Below are 17,681 nucleotides of genomic sequence, written 5' to 3'. Positions count from 1 at the left end.
TAATTATGTTTTTGTTTGGTTAGCTTTTGGAAATGTTATCTTGCACATATAACTTTCCCTGACATCACACTTATACATTGCAATTTTCGATTTACCTGATATATTCGGATGGCTAACATGCGATGTCTGCAGAGGCATTGTCTTCTAGCCAAGATATGAAATGCAATCATAATTGACTAGCGCATATAAACACACACAACAGCTACTGGTGGTTCCACGATGACTGAAAACACAACCGTGGGATGAATGAGTGATACATTTCCGGGGCAAAAGCGGTCCATTTAAAATGTATTTATTCTTCCCTTGCCCCTTGCTCTGCAAGTGCCAACTTGTCAGACACCATGATACATCATCAGAAGTGTCCACTTAATTTGAGGGGAGAGGGTGTGACTTTTAAGTGTTTGCAGCCTTTCTCTTGGGGGAATCAATTTCAATTTAAGGGGCTTTATTGGCATGGGAAACATATGTTTACATTGCCAAAGCAAGTGAAATAGATAATAAACAAAAGTGAAATGTTAACAAAATGTACAGTAAATATTCAACTCCAAAAGAAGTTCCATAATAATAAAGACATTTCAAATGCCATATTATGTCTATATACAGTGTTGTAATGATGTGCAAATTAAATTAAAGTACAAAAGGGAAAATAACTAAACATAATAGGTTGTATTTACAATGGTGTTTGTTCTTCACTGGTTGCCCTTTTCTTGTGGCAACAGGTCACAAATCTTGCTGCTGTGGTATTTCACCCAATAGATATGGGAGTTTATCAAAATCTGATTTGTTTTCGAATTCTTTGTGGGTGTGTAATCTGAGGGAAATATGTGTCTCTAAGGGTTGCAAAGGGTCGGAAACTTTCCAGTAAATTTCAAAAAAATGTCAGAAAATTTTCCATGGGAAGTTAAGCCTGGGAATTTTGGGAATTTTGCTGAAATTGATCCAAAAAGTTAGCTTATAGGTCTTGTGGCCTATTTTGATTTAACTAATCCCCAATACAATGTAATTGCAACCCTCTGCATGCACAGTGCATTCTTCCATCACATGTACAGCTGTGATGTACAACACTAATGAGATACTATTGAGCCCATACTACTACACTGTCTGAGCCAAAGACTACCTGCTTTCTTGTAAGTTTTGATTACAATACTGGGTGGGGTGAATATATGTTATATGCCGTACATGATTTTTTGTTAGCAAGTAAATAGTAGCTTACAGCCAAGTGTGTTTAAATCAGTTATAACTTCTTAACAATTACTGCTAATTAGTTTTTGCTACCATGTGGGTTTTAACTTGCTGTTTCCATACATGTTTCATTTTAAAACATGTATCTTACAAATTAGTTGTTTAATCTAACTGCTTAACTATTTATCTGTACATGGAATTGTATTTGTTTTTTAAAAACTATTTTTTCCTAATCTTTACAGGAAAATGGGCACTATCTGATGGGCACTATCTGATGTGTGGAGACATTTCACTGCAGCTAAAGTAGAAGGAAAGGTGTGTATATTTGCAAATACTGGGCGAAATCATATGTGAAGAATGCAACAAAGATGCAGAATCATCTGGCCAAGTGCATAAAGTTCCCTCAGCGCTCACAACAAGCAACCTCTGACAAAAGTCCCTCTACTTCTGTTCAAGGTGAAAATTATGAATCAGGCACCTTATCGATAGCAACAGCTCATGGTCCTCCTGGAATCTGAAGTTTTTTTTACTCAATGGAGGAACGTAGTCAGAGAAATGCTGATGAATGTCTTGCTCGAGCTGTGTATCCAACTGGTTCACCTCTGATGCTCACAGGCAATGTGTATTGGAAGAGGTTTCTGAATGTTCTTTGCCCAGCATACACCCCTCCAACCAGACATGCTTTATCTACTCATTTGCTGGATGCAGAGTTCAACAGAGTTCAAGGGAAGGTCAAGCAAATCATAGAGAAAGCAGACTGTATTGCAATCATCTCTGATGAGTGGTCGAATATTCGTGGGCAAGGAATAATTAACTACGTCATCTCCACCCCTCAACCAGTATTCTACAAGAGCATAGACACAAGGGACAACAGACACAGCGGTCTCTACATTGCAGATGAGCTGAAGGCAGTCATCAATGACCTTGGAACACAGAAGGTATTTGCACTGGTGACAGACAATGCTGCGAACATGAAGGCTGCTTGGTCTAAAGTATAGGAGTCCTACCCTCACATCACACTATTGGCTGTGCTGCTCATGCATTGAATCATTTGCTTCTCAAGGACATCATGTTACTGAAAACAATGGATACACTCTACAAGATAGTCAAATAAATGGTTAGGTATGTGAAGGGTCATCAAGTTATTGCAGCAAACTACCTCACCAAGCAAAGTGAGAAGAATAAGAGCACCACATTGAAGCTGCCCAGCAACACCCATTGGGGTGGTGTCATCATGTTTGACAGTCTCCTGGAGGGGAAGGAGTCCCTCCAAGAAATGGCCATATCACAGTCTGCCGATATGGACAGCCCCATCAAGAGGATCCTCCTGGATTATGTATTTTGGGAGAGAATGGTAAGCAGCCTGAAACTCCTGAAATCTATAGCAGTAGCCATTGCACGGATTGAGGGAGACAATGCCAAATAGCATTGTAGTTTGCTCAGTTGTTTTGTATATTGTAACTTTTCTTATGATTTGGTTGGGTCTAATTGTGTTGCTGTCCTGGGGCTCTGTGGGGTCTGTTTGTGTTTGTGAACAGAGCCCCAGGACCAGCTTGCTTAGGGGGCTCTTCTCCAGGGTAATTTCTCTGAAGGTAAGGATTTTGTCATGGAAGGTTTGAGAATCACTTCCTGTTAGTTGATTGTAGAATTTAACGTCTCTTTTCTGGATTTTGATAATTAGAGAGCATCCTGACTGGTTGCATCACTGCCTGATACGGCAACTACTCGGCCTCCGACCGCAAGGCACTACAGAGGGTAGTGCGTACGGCCCACTACATCACTGGGGCTAAGCTGCCTGCCATCCAGGACCTCTACACCAGGCGGTGTCAGAGAAAGGCCCTAAAATTGTCAAAGACCCCAGTCACCCCAGTCATAGGCTGTTCTCTCTGCTACCGCATGGCAAGCGGTACCGGAGCGCCAAGTCTAGGACAAACGCGTCTCAACAGTTTTTACCCCCAAGCCATAAGACTCCTGAACAGGTAATCAAATGGCTACCCAGACTATTTGCATTGTGTCCCGCTCTTTTACACTGCTGCTGCTCTCTGTTATTCATCTATGCATAGTCACCTATTTGCATTGTGTCCCACCACCCGACAACCCCCTCTTTTACGCTGCTGCGACTCTCTGTTTATCATTTATGCATAGTCACTTCAACTATACATTCATGTACATATTACCTCAATTAGCCAGACTAACCGGTGCCCCCGCACATTGACTCTACTGGTACCACCTGTATATAGCCTCGCTACTGTTATTTTCCCAGTTTTTTTTTTTCTTTCTTTACTTATCTATTGTTTACCTAATACCTATTTTTTACTTAAAAATGTCACTGTTGGTTAGGGCTTGTAAGTAAGCATTTCACTGTTGTATTCGGCTCACGTGACAAATGTACTTTGATTTGATTTGAGTTCTCTCAGACAGCCGTCCATCTCCAGCTTCTGCCCCCCGGGTCTTGTTGTGCTTCTAGATCCAACAGTGCAGCAGTATCTAACAGGTAATATCTAACAATTCCACAACAAAACCTAATATCTGAAAAATTCCACAACAAAACCTAATACACACAATCTAGTAAAGGAATGGGATGAGAATATATGTATAAAATATATGGATGAGCAGTGACAGAGCAGCTAAGACGCAATAGATAGTAAAGAATAGATAGTGACGGATACAGTATATACATATGAGATGAGTAATGCGAGATATGTAAACATTCTTAATATTAAAGTGGCATTATTAAAGTGACTAGTGTTCCATTTATTAAAGTGGCCAATGATAGCAAGTCTGTAGGTAGGCAGCCGCCTCCTTGTGCTAGTGGTGGCTGTTTAACAATCTGATGGCCTTGAGATAGAAGCTGTTTTTCAATCTCTCTGTCCCAGCTTTGATGCACCTGTACTGACCTCGCCTTCTGGATGGAAGCGGGGTGAACAGGTAGTGGCTCGGGTGGTTATTGTCCTTGATGATCTTTTTTGCCTTCCTGTGACATCGGGTGTTGTAGGTGTCCTGGAGGGCAGGTAGCTTGCCCGCGGTGATACGTTGTGCAGATCACACTACCCTCTGGAGAGCCCTGCAGTTGTGGGCGGTGCAGTTGCCGTACCAGGCAGTGATACAGCCCGACAGGATGCTCTCAATTGTGCACCTGTAAAAGTTAGTGAGTGTTTTCGGTGACAAGCCAAATTTGTTCAGCCTCCTGAGGTTGAAGAGGCGCTGTTGCACCTTCTTCACCACACTGTCTGTGCATGGACAGTTTGTCGGTGAAATGTACACAGAGGAACTTAAAACTTTTCACCCTCTCCACTGCTGTCCCGTCGATGTGGATAGGGGGTGCTCCCTTTGCTGTTTCCTGAAGTCCACGATCATCTCTTTTGTTTTGCTGACATTGAGTGAGAAGTTATTTTCCTGACACCACACTCCGAGGGCCCTCACCTCCTCCCTGTAGGCTGTCTCGTCCTTGTTGGTAATCAAGCCTACCACTTTAGTGTCGTCTGCAAACTTGATGATTGAGTTGGAGGCGTGCATGGCCACGCACTCATGGGTGAACAGGGAGTACAGGAGAGGGCTGAGAACGCACCCTTGTGTGGCGATTGCATCATCTGTTGACCTATTGGGGCAGTAAGCAAATTGGAGTGGGTCTAGGGTGACAGGTAGGGTGGAGGTGATATGATCCTTGACTAGTCTCTCAAAGCACTTCATGATGACAGAAGCTAGTCATTCAGTTCAGTTACCTTAGCTTTCTTGGGAACAGGAACAATGGTGGCCATCTTGACACACCAGCCAGCTGCTCTGAGCATGCTCTGAGGATGCGGCTAGGGATGCCTTCTGTGCCAGCAGCCCTGCGAGGGTTAACACATTTAAACGTTTTACTCAATTCGGCCACAGAGAAAAAGAGCACACAGTCTTTGGTAGCGGGCCGTGTTGGTGGCACTGTAGTGTCCTCAAAGCACGCAAAGAAGTTTAATTTGTCTGGGAGCAAGACGTCGATGTCCGCGACGGGGCTGATTTCCCTTTTGTAATCTGTGATTGTCTGTAGACCCTGTCACATATGTCTCGTGTTTGAGCCGTTGAATTGCGACTCCACTTTGCGACTCCACCACGCCGGAGTCCCTGGACTGCGGATCATCGCCGGAGTCCCTGGACTGCGGATCATCGCCGGAGTCCCTGGACCGCGGATCATCGCCGGAGTCCCTGGACCGCGGATCATCGCCGGAGGCCCCGGACCGGGGACCGTCGCTGGAGACCCCGGACTGGGGATCGTCGCTGGAGGCCCCGGACTGGGGATCGTCGCTGGAGGCCCCGGACTGGGGATCGTCGCTGGAGGCCCCGGACTGGGGATCGTCGCTGGAGGCCCCGGACTGAGGATCGTCGCTGGAGGCCCCGGACTGGGGATCGTCGCTGGAGGCCCCGGACTGGGGATCGTCGCTGGAGGCCCCGGACTGGGGCCCGCCGTTAGAGGTTCCGGACTGTGGCCCGTCGTAGGAGGTTTCGGACTGTGGCCCGTCGTAGGAGGTTCCGGACTGTGGCCCGTCGTAGGAGGTTCCGGACTGTGGCCCGTCGTAGGAGGTTCCGGACTGTGGCCCGTCGTTGGAGTTTCCGGACTGTGGCCCGTCGTTGGAGTTTCCGGACTGTGGCCCGTCGTTGGAGGTTCCGGAACTGTGGCCCGTCGTAGGAGGTTTCGACCTGTGGGCCGTCGTAGGAGGTTTCGGACTTTGGCCCGTCGTAGGAGGTTCCGGACTGTGGCCCGTCGTAGGAGGTTCCGGACTGTGGCCCGTCGTAGGAGGTTCCGGACTGTGGCCCGTCGTTGGAGGTTCCGGACTGTGGCCCGTCGTTGGAGGTTCCGGAACTGTGGCCCGTCGTTGGAGGTTCCGGAACTGTGGCCCGTCGTTGGAGGTTCCGGAACTGTGGCCCGTCGTTGGAGGTTCCGGAACTGTGGCCCGTCGTTGGAGGTTCCGGACTGTGGCCCGTCGTTGGAGGTTCCGGACTGTGAAACGTCGCCGGAAGCGCTGGACTGGGTACTGTTGCCGGAAGCTCTGGACTGGGTACTGTCGCCGGAAGCTCTGGACTGGGTACTGTCGCCGGAAGCTCTGGACTGGGTACTGTCGCCGGAAGCTCTGGACTATGGAAGCGCACTGGAGGCCTGGTGCGTGGTGTCGGAACTGGTTGTACCGGGCTGAGGACACGCACCTCAGGGCGAGTGCAGGGAAGAGGCACAGGCCGTACTGGATTGTGGAAGCGCACTGGAGGCCTGATGCATGGTGCCGGAACTGGTGGTACCGGGCTGAGGACACACACCTCAAGGCGAGTGCGAGAAGCAGGACCAGGACGTACTGGACTCTGGAGGCGCACTGGAGGCCTGGTGCGTGGTGCCGGCACTGGTGGTATCGGGCTGGGGACACGCACCTCAGGGCGAGTGCTGGGAAGAGGCACAGGATACACTGGGCCGTGGAGACGCATTGGAGATCTGGAACGTAGAACTGGCTCAATGCGTACTGGCTAGATGCCCATTCTAGCCCGGCAAATGCGAGGAGCTGGAATAGATTGCACCGGGCTATGAATGGGAACTGGAGACACCGTACGCATTTCTGCAAAATACGGTGCCTGACCAGTCACACGCTCCCCATGGTAAGCACGAGGAGTTGGCTCATGTCTCCAACCTGACTCAGACAATCTCCCCGTGTGCCCCCCCCCAAAAAAACTTCAGACTTCCGTGCTAAACGTCTCCCCTCATTTCGTCGCCTTTCATCCCGTGCTATCTCCACCTGCCTCCATGGTAGGCGATCCTCTCCTGACAATATTTCCTCCCACGTCCAGGATCCTTTACCGTCCAAAATCTCGTCCCATGTCCATGCTGTCTGCTCCTCCTGAACACGCTGCTTGGTCCTTTTATGGTGGGTTCTTCTGTCACGGCCGTCAAAAGGAGGAGACCAAGGCGCAGCGTGGTATGCGTACATTCTTCTTTATTAAAAGAATGAACACTGAACAAAACAAACAAAATAACAAAACGAACCGTGAAGCTATACAAAATGAGTGCTGACAGGCAACTACACATAGACAAGAACCCACAAATACCCAAGGGAAAATGGCTACCTAAATATGGTCCCCAATCAGAGACAACGATAAACAGCTGCCTCTGATTCGGAACCATATCAGGCCACCATAGACATATATATATATATATATATATATATATATACCTAGACCTACAAAACCCCATGATATACAAAAACCCTAGACAGGACAAAACTAGCATACCCACCCTAGTCACACCCTGACCTAACCAAAATAATAAAGAAAACATAGATAACTAAGGTCAGGCCGTGACACTTGTATGCATCGCGGAAATTAGAGTAGCAGGGGTCGAGTGTGTTACTCGCTCGTGTACTGCAATCAATATACTGATAGAATTTAGGTAGCCTTGTTCTCAGATTAGCTTTGTTAAAATCCCCAGCCACGATAAATGCAGCCTCAGGATATATGGTTTCCAGTTTGCAGTGAAGTTCCTTGATGGCCGTCTTGGTATCCGCTTGCGGGGGGATATACATGGCCGTGACAATAACCGAGGAGAGTTCTCTTGGGAGATAATACGGTCGGCATTTGATTGTGTGGAATTCTAGGTCAGGTGAACAAAAGGACTTGAGTTCTTGTATGTTGTTACAATTACACCATGAGTCGTTATGAAACATACACCCCCGCCCTTCTTCTTACTAGAGAGATGTTTGTTACTGTCGGCGCGATGCACTGAAAATCCCGTTGGCCGTACGGACTCCAACAGCATGTCCCCAGCTAGCCATGTCTCCCTTAGGATTGGCTCTAAGGGCTGGGTCAGTCGGGCTGGGGTGCGAAGTGGGGCTCAAGCCGCGTCTGGGGGAGCAGTCGCTCCGTCGCCCTCCTCTCGCCATCGTTGGAAGTTCATTGTGCGGCCCATCTCACGGTCTGCGTGGTCTCGCAAGGGCCTGCGTGTGGGAGTTCGTCGAGGTGGTGTCCGTCGGCGGGCCGAAGGCGGACTGGCATTGGCCGGCGCCTAGCAGCTGATTTAGAACTGGTGCGGACCAGGGGAATCCGACTGATTAATTAAAACAAAGCATCGTGAAGGTCCGAGGTGGGTGTTGACGCAATGGGATTTCTACCCAGTGCTCTGAATGTCAAAGTGAAGAAATTCAATGAAGTGCGGGTAAACGGTGGGAGTAACAATGGCTGTCTTAAGGAGTCTTTAGCCTTAGTAAGGGAGATAACAAGGTAGCCCTCTAGCAGGGCTCTTCCAATCCCTCCCTGTATGTCACCTGCTTTCAGGTGTCGTAAACGACGCAAACCAAACGGGAGTTACCTCGGTACTAATCCGTACGCAAAAAGAGTCCTGCAGATGGTGACTGCTGTTGGTCGTTAATGGAAGGCGGCAGTCGGTCCTACCGCCTGACAGGAAGCCAATCAGAGAATGATGGCTCGAACGCATCCCAGCTTTGGCTGGGAGGGGGGAGTTAAGTCCTGGGAGATGGCTGATGAAAGTGTACTACAGAGCGGCTGTGGTGAAACGTTTAAAGATGCGTCCCCTGTATACTTAGCTAACTCTAAACCGCAAATGTTTGAATTGAATGCTGGCTTCGACTGGACCCGCTAACAGTGGAGCACTAAATGGAGATGGAATATGCTTAGCGCTTATGGACACTGCCAGGTCTCAGGTCTGCCTGGTTGCGGGACTCTACCCATTCTATGTGGGAGCTCTCCTCCACGCTCCTTGGAGCATGTAGTGGAGATGGCATGTGCCTTACCATTAGCTGACACTACCAGGCCTCAGGCTTGCCTGAGTGCGGGACATCACACATTGTAGGTGGGGAGGTCTCCTCTACGCTCACTAGACTCGAGGCGGAGACTAAACCCATATTGATAGGGCATTGCATGGATCTGGATCATGCCCTACGAAGTGGGGAGAGGTATCTCCAGCTTGTCTGGGGAGGGAGGCCTACATCTGATGTGGGTAGTACTATCCATGCCCATTGATTTGCTGCGGACCCATAAAACGGACGGAAGAGGCCTAGGTTCTGGGCACGGATCACTGAATATCAACTTGATGAAATTCAAAGGAGCGTACCCACCTGTCGTGGTCGCACTCAAATCACCCAAGCACATTTGGTGTATGTGCATGGCTGAGGAGCCAATGGTGCGAAGCTACCATCTGTGGGATTATGACTGAACGCCTCTCAGTCAGAATCCCCCTAAACGTAACGATACCGTAGCACCACGGATCTTCGGTTGGCCCGAGATAGCCTGCCTCTTTTGGCAGATGAGTAGAGCCGTTCGGGACGGGGTTGGGGTGCACCTGGATGAGTTGCCGCCCCTCTCCTGATGCGCACTATATTTTGTGGGGAACCTGGTGCTAAATCACTCGTAGACGACCAGATTCTGGGTCAGGGTTTCGTACGTAGCAGAGCAGCTCACTCGTTGCAATCTATTGAAAGTCAGCCCTCGATCCAAGCTTTTGTTGGGGACGGAAGGCGTCTTCCTCTTCCTCCACCAGGTAGGGGGCTAGTTGGTGGTCGCCCATCCGCCGGGTATCGTACTCTGGTGGGACTGTGAGTCAGGTTGGGATTCGCTGTGGAAGTCAAAGGGTCACCAGGTACAAGAGGAGGCCTCTATCAAGGTGGGGGAAACTCAGAGTCCGAGCAGGGGGTCCGAACACGGGGGCCATGGAGGTTGGAGTGGGGACTTAGTCTCTGAGTGGAAAAAAGCGGGCGGGTCACCAGGTGCACAGAGCCTGTTTCGGGTTACCAGGTGCACAGAGCCTGTTTCGGGTTACCAGGTGCACTGAGCCTGTTTCGGGTTACCAGGTGCATAGAGCCTGTTTTGAGTTACCAGATGCACGTGGTTCCTGACAGCGGGAATATAGACGTCTTAGTGTTCGGGGAGGGTTGCTTAAGTGTGGGTAGCCCAGGTTCGCCTGGTGGGCAAGGTTATGGAGATGGCTGAGCTCCTGCCGAGACGCAATGATGCCCGGTGAGAGGGGTGTTGACCGGGTAGGGAGAGTAGGTGTGGAGGCCTGGAGGTCTGTAGTTCCAGGGAGTAAGCTATACACTCTCAAGCCCAGGGAGAGGGCGGGGAGGGAGTGTAGGCATGGAGGCCTGGAGTCAGAGGTCTCCAGGTCAATGGGGGGCTGTCTAGAGGTCAGGAAGGCCCCAGAGAGAAGGCCCAAGTGAATAGGTGTGTGAGTGACACTGTCCTTCAGGGGAGCAGAGAAGGCAATTAATGTAAAATCGTGTGATGAAAATGGACAAACAAAAGGGTGTGCCATGTATAAGGCTCGTCAATGGATATTCTGAAAGTAGTTTGAGGGTTGTAGGTCACATGACCAGGGAACTATTGAAATTAAAACCGCGTGAGATGAAAATGGACAAACTAAAGGATGTGCAATATAGAAGGGTACTCGGTGGACATTCTGAACCTTTTCAGAGGTCATTAGGTCACATGGCCAAGGAACTATTGAAATTAGAAAGTTAGAAAAATTAATGTAAAAATGTGTGAGATGAAAATTGACAAACTTAAAGTGTGTGCAATGTGTAGGCCCACTGAGTGTACATTCTGAACCTTGTTTGAGTCAAGTAGGTCACATGTCCAAGGAGCTATTGAAATTAGAAAGTTTACAAAATTCATCTAAAAACGTGTGAGATGAAATGGACAAACCAAGGGTTGTGCAATATAGAAGGGTAGCCAGTGGACATTCTGAACCTTGTTTGAGTCCAGTAGGTCACATGACCAAGGAGCTATTGGAATTAGAAACATTGAAAAACATTGAAAATGTATGTAAAATCGTGTGAGATTAAAATGGCCAAACAAAAGGTTGTGCTACATATAACGCTACTCAGTAGATATTCTGACAGCAGTTTGAGGGTTGTAGGTCGTAAGACTAAGGAGCTATTGAAATTTGAATCTTTTAAAAATGATCGTAAAATCTCATGAGATGCAAATGGACAAACAAAAGGGTGTGCAATGTGTAGGCCCACTGAGTGTACATTATTGAACGTTTTTGAGGTGTGTGGGTCACATGACCAAGGTGCTATTGAATTTCAGAAATTAAAATAAATAATTTAAAATAGTGTGTGCAAAGTGTGTCTATGCCATCGGGTTAGCTAGAACCAGTTTTGAAAGTTTTAGGAGTAATGGTTAAAGAGCTATTGAATGGTGAAAAATTTGATTGTCAGTATGTTGACGGTCCCCAACTGCTGTTGGTGGATGTAAGGAAAACTACAGGTGAATATCCGTCGAATATCCAACCTGAATCTGTCTTTACCTCGGTAATGTCAATGACAATGTGCCTTGATATGTACAGGAAGTTGGTTTGCAAGTATGTAAATACTTGATACAATGTTTTAAACGCTCTAAAAAGCCTTGTGCGCCTCCTTGCCCACTCACCTTTCCACATGTGAAATGCAATGACCTGCTGAACCTCTCAACAACATTGGGATATTATTAATTTACTTTAATACAATGAAAATTATGTATGTATACCATGTAATTATATATCATGAAACATTGTGCTTGAATACATTCATTTTTCAGTGTAAACCCCCTTGGATTTACATGCTTACATATTTACTGCCAGGTTAAATAGGGGTCAAATTCCATCAGTAAACTCAAAGTCATCATAGGAAATAATGGATGATAATCTCCTTAATTATGCATTGAATCAAAAATGTACTTCACCCAAACTAAGCTTTTTACTGGTCCTTCTGTGTCTTAGTCTCCTCCAGCTAAAGTAGGAGAGGCAGTAAAGGCTGCCATCTGCTGGCTACAGACTCATTGACGGGGCTTTCCTCTACCAGAATGAGGCTGAGGTGGGAAAGGGCATCCAGGCTATGATCCAGGAGGGTACTGTAAAGAGAGAGGAGCTGTTCGTCGTCAGCAAGGTGCTGCCTCAAATGTCACACTCATTCATAGCATACCGTGTGTGTGAGAATTGATGGAAGTGATTGTCAAATTGTGAATACTGTTTATCCATAGAATCTTTCAGGTGATGTGTAGTAGCCTACTTGAGAGTGTTTCCCAGGCTATGTCACCGAATGGCACTCTATTCCCTATAACCCATAGTGCACTACTGTCTGATCTGGCCACAAGTAGTGGCTTATATAGGGGGCCTGGGCCATTGTGGATGCAGCCCCAATCAATCCAGATTGCCATTCCTGTGCTTCTCTCTCCACCAGCTGTGGTGTACCTTCCAAAAGAAGTCTCTGGTGAGAGCAGCCTGTCAGAATACCCTGAGTAACCTTAAGCTGGACTATCTAGACCTCTACCTCACCCACGAAAACCAATGGGAATGAAGGTAAACTCTCCCTATTGTCTTGACATGCATACTGTTTCAACATGTATTTGAAATATCCTCACCACTTGTCTCTTGTAAAATTTGGTAATATACACTTGAACTGAATAAATTATTATTATTATTTTTGTTCTGATGAAATGCTTGTATTTAAAGCTTATAGTGCATGGCTTGCCTTTACAAATGCATTTTGCTCACACTTATTTCATTTTTATTTAATTTCTTCAGCCCTTTTTGTCATGCATAATTTAGAAAAACATTTTCACACTTTGATGAAATGTTGGGGGCATGATATGCACTGATCATCACTCAATCATTACTTGTTTTGTTGTAGATTAGGGATGAGCTCGTGGACAGCGAGGGATTCGCTGTTGCCGTGGAAACCAGATTCCTGCATACCTGGGAGGTGAGAATGACAGGAAGTTAAATTAAGATGATTTCTGGGTAATTTTTTGCATCATCACTCACACCCTTTTCCATTTGGGTGTTCTGTCTGTTCAGCGCCTCTCAGGGCATGGAAGAGCTTGTGGATGCAGGGTTGGTAAAAGCCATTGGAATCTCCAATTTCAACAGGCATCAAACCGAATCCATTCTGAACAAGCCAGGCCTCAAGAACAAACCTGCCAACAACCAGGTGCTCTTTGCCCTCTCTCCCAGCCTAAAATGGCACTTTGCATTTGTGATCTTTAGAGCATAACAGGTATTCAGAGTTAATCACAGTGACATTGAGTACGTTTACATTTACAGCAATAATTCAATATTAAACTGATTATGGCAGTATGCAGATTATGCAAAAGTAATGTAAACACTGCCGCTTATCTTAATTGGCAGAAAGGTCAAAATCGAAGTCAGCATACGCCGATTAAAACACCTGGTTTTCAGAGTAACCTTTAGAGTTACTAGGACATGTAAACACCTTCATCAGCGTTCCAGCTGTGTATTTGATCTACGCATGTGCTAGCACCAACCCGAGCGAGCCTCCCTCTTTAGCACGAGTGAAGTGAGGGTTCGGAACAACTGAATGTATGCACCTTAGAATTAGTTTTCACATACAAACTTAGAATCCAATATTCTTCCCAAAAATAACAGGGTTGCTGTGGTAGAACAATTTATTTTGATTGGCGATTTTCTGCATTTATCAGAGTAGCCTAATTTTCAGATGTTTCAGGATTATTAGGGAAATATGTCTTCTTGCAAAGAATGTAAACTTTTCAATCCATCTATTATATTAATCTGATTATCCACAATAATCGCATTAGTGTGTGCATGTAACCATACTATAATTTATGTAGTAGGCTGCCTCCCGAGTGGCGCAGCGTCACTACAGACCCGGGTTCGATCCCTGGCTGTGTCGCCTGGAATCGAGAGACCCATGAGGCAGCGCACAATTGGCCCAGCGTCGTCCAGGTTAGGGGAGGGTTTGGCCGGCCGGGATGTCCTTGTCCCATCGTGCTCTAGCGACTCCTTGTGGCGAGCGCATGCATGCTGACGTAGGTGGCCAGTACAGTGTTTCCTCCGACACATTGGTGCAGCTGGCTTCCGGCTTAAGCGAGCAGTGTGTCAAGAAGCAGTGCGGCTTGGCAGGGTCGTGTTTCGTAGGACGCATGGCTCTCGACCTTCGCCTCTCCCGAGTCAATATGGGACTTACAGCAATGGGACAAGACTGTAACTACCAATTGGATATCATCAAATAAAAAGGGATAAAAGGTAAAAATAAAATAAAACAAATATACATATGTACTGTAGTAGGCTACGGGTGACATTTTCCACTCGAAAACACACCTGTGCTGTGAACAAACCACGGTAACATTTCTAATAGATGGGTGAAATTATCATATTTATTTTATTTAACTCTGTGGTTGAGTGTTTCTTATGACATCATTGGGTGTCCCTGTGTCACGTGTCCTCCCTCTACCAGGCTGATCGTTATGGCGCACACCTGTCACCATCGTTACGCGCATCAGCACATTATTACACTCAACTGGACTCCATCACCTCCTTGATTACCTGCCCTATATATTTCACTCACTTTGGTTCCTTCCTGAGGTGTCATTGTTTCTGTTTCAGTTTCATGTCTGTGCGCTGTTGTTTCGTTTTTTGATTAAATCACTCACTCCCTGAACTTGCTTCCCGACTCTCAGCGCACATCGTTATATCCAAAGGGATGCATCAGGGAGTGTTTGTTGTTTTTGTTTTGGAGGTGATGTCGGGTCCAGGTGTCAGAATCGGAGCTACCTGGTGTGTCGGATTCCCATGCCTCAGTTGGCTCGACGCGTTTCCATACCTCAGCGGGATCGTAGGCTGCCATGCGTCAGCTGGCTCGACAGGCTGCCATGCCTCAGCAGGTTCGATAGGCTCCCATCCCTCAGCTGGCTCGATAGGCTCCCATGCCTCAGCTGGGTGAACAGGTTCCCGGTTCGAGGCAACCGGGAGGTCTCAGCTGGCTCATCAGGCTCTTAGGCTTCAGCCGGTTCATCAGGTTTCTGCACCTCAGCGGAGGCGACCAGTGCGCCGGGGAGGGGGTACTATCACTATGCTCTCTTTCCGGCGCTCTAGGTCGCCATGCTCCCGCTCATCAGCTGGATCGACAGGTTTCCGCGCCTTTGCAGAGGTGACCGGTCCGCTCCTGATCCCCGGGATCGTCATCTTGGTCGGCGTCCTGTGGCCGGAGCCGCGCGTCAGGGAAGGGGTACTGTCACGTGTGCTCCCTCTCCGGCATCTAGGTCACCAGGCTGCTCGTTATGGTGCACACCTGTCACCAGCGTTACGCGCATCAGCGCATTATGACACTCACCTGGACTCCATCACCTCCTTGATTACCTGCCCTATATATGTCACTCCCTTTGATTCCTTCCTGAGGCGTCATTGTTTGAGTTTCATGTCTGCATTGTTTGTGTTTTGTATTATGTTTCATTTTTTGATTACATCACTCACTCCCTGAACTTGCTTCCCGACTCTCAGTGCACATCGTTACACCCTGTCTGCTCTGACCAGATTGAGTGCCACCCATATCTGTCCCAGCAGAAGCTGATCAACTATTGTCACTCCCAAGGCATCACTGTCACAGCATACAGCCCCCTGGGGTTACCTACCAGGCCATGGTAAACAACACACTGATAGACACAGTACAGACACATGGAGGGAAATGTCGCACACACACACACACACACATTATTCGTAAGTTTCTACGGTAACTGTCTGATCTGATGTTCTTGTATTAGGATCAAACCAGACAAACCCTGTTTATTTCAAGACCCAAACATCAAGGACATAGCTGAGAAGCACCAGAGGACTATATCTCAGGTACAGTGAGAGCCACAGTAACAGATTCTAACTGTTAGCTACATAGAGAAAATGGGTAAAGGGTCTATGGACCTTGCTCTGTGTTATCCCTTAATCTCATCATGGGCCCATCCTATTAGGTGCTGCTTCGTTTTCTGCTCCAAAGGGAAGTGTGTGTAATTCCAAAATCAACCACGCCCCAACACATGTACCTGGACAACCTCCAGGTACATTAGAATGATTGGGCGAGTTCGTTTTGCATTGCCTGGTGCCCGGTTGGGTGGAGTTTGCGCATTTAAGACCATTCCATTGGTCCTGAAGTGGTTTTCATTCCAGGTGTTTGACTTTGAACTGAGCAAAGAGGACATAAGGACCATTTTATCACTGAACAGGAACTACAGACTTTCCTCTGCTCTCATACGTAATTATAGTGCCAATCACCCCTGTCAAACGTGATCATACATCCGTTTTTAAAGCCTCAACTGATCCTTGGTCCCTGTGTGTGACTGTCCTCCGCTGTTTGTTTCCCATAGGGGGCTGAAGCACAAAGACTACCCCTTCAGTGCTGAATTTGAAGAGGCAGGTATACCCGCCATTGAAGTCTCCAGCTTCACTCCATTACAGATCACATTCTACCTCATCTTAATATGGATGGAGGGCCCTCCCCTGTGCTGTCAATCATATTGAATTATTTATATTCATTATAATCACAAGAACAATATCTAGTACATAAATTGTATGCATAACATGTTGCAGAAAACATTTATATAGCCTGCCTATAATTTAAGATTCTCAAAGATTGTTGTTATTGTCACTGTTGTTCTCATTTCATTGTCTCATAGCAAATTTAACACTAAATATTTAATGAACATAGATTAGTATTTGTGAGAATCAAACAGAAACATTCTCACTCAGTAAATCTACTGAGTTGCTTATTGTGGTCGGTCTTCCATCTGAAACCGTTGCTGAGCCATAAGATGGACCGCAAAATGATCACGCTGAACACGTTCCAGTGTTCCAATGTACCAATATAGCGTCTCTTCCCCTTCAGGAGGCTGAAAAGATTTGGCATGGGCCCTCGGATCTTCAAAAAGTTCTACAGCTGCACCGTCGAGTATCTTGACTGGCTGCAACACAGCTTGGTATGGAAAATGCATCGCCCTTGACCACCCTTGCGGACAGCTCAGTACATCACTGGGGCCAATCTCCTTGCCATCCAGGACCTCTATATCAGGCGGTGTCAGAGGAAGGGCCGAAAAATTGCCAGACTCCAGCCACCCAAGCCATAGACTGTTCACTCTGCTACTGTCCGGCAAACGGTACCGGAGCATCGGCTCTCGGACCACCAGGATCCGAGTCAGCTTCCACCCCCAAGCCATTACACTGCTAAATAGTAAATTAATGGTACCCAAACTATCTTGCACTGACACTACGCACACTCACTAGACGGCGGCTGGTGGCACTTCATTTGGGAGGACGGGCTCATAGTAATGGCACTCCATTCCAGACATTATTATTAGCTGTCCACCCCTCAGCAGCCTCCTGTAATATACACACTCACACTACATTGACACTCCCACTAAAAACCCACATACATTTACATACACAACATACAGTGCATTCGGCAAGTATTTAGACCCCTTGATTTTTTCCACATTTTGTTACGTTACAGCCTTATTCTAACTTGATTAAATCATTTTTTTCCCGTCTTCAATTTTTTTCAAATGTATTAAAAATAAAAAACTGAAATATCACATTTACATAAGTATTCAGACCCTTTACTCATTACTTTGTTGAAGCACCTTTGGTAGCAATTACAGTCTTGAGTCTTCTTGGGTATGACACTACAAGCTTGGCACACCTGTATTTGGGAAGTTTCTCCCATCCTTCTCTGCAGATCCTCTCAAGTTCTGTCAGG

General features: G+C 47.0%; 1 protein-coding gene and 1 pseudogene across 1 annotated transcript in view; both read left to right on the top strand.

Annotated features, from left to right (window-relative positions):
- smc1b (structural maintenance of chromosomes 1B) overlaps positions 1-8,201 on the top strand; it is a 28,363-nt gene extending 20,162 nt beyond the window's left edge. The window contains exon 26 of the mRNA XM_039016934.1: positions 7,979-8,201. Coding sequence (XP_038872862.1) covers positions 7,979-8,201 — 223 coding nt within the window. The remainder of the gene's footprint in view (positions 1-7,978) is intronic.
- Positions 8,202-8,290: 89 nt separating this feature from the next.
- LOC120065889 lies at positions 8,291-16,822 on the top strand (annotated as a pseudogene).
- The last annotated feature ends 859 nt before the right edge of the window (positions 16,823-17,681 follow it).

The sequence above is a fragment of the Salvelinus namaycush genome, chromosome 21 (genome assembly GCF_016432855.1).
Source record: "Salvelinus namaycush isolate Seneca chromosome 21, SaNama_1.0, whole genome shotgun sequence".
Taxonomy (NCBI): domain Eukaryota; kingdom Metazoa; phylum Chordata; class Actinopteri; order Salmoniformes; family Salmonidae; genus Salvelinus; species Salvelinus namaycush.
The sequence above is the reverse complement of the archived record's forward strand: the minus strand, read 5'-3'. Positions and strand labels throughout refer to the sequence as shown.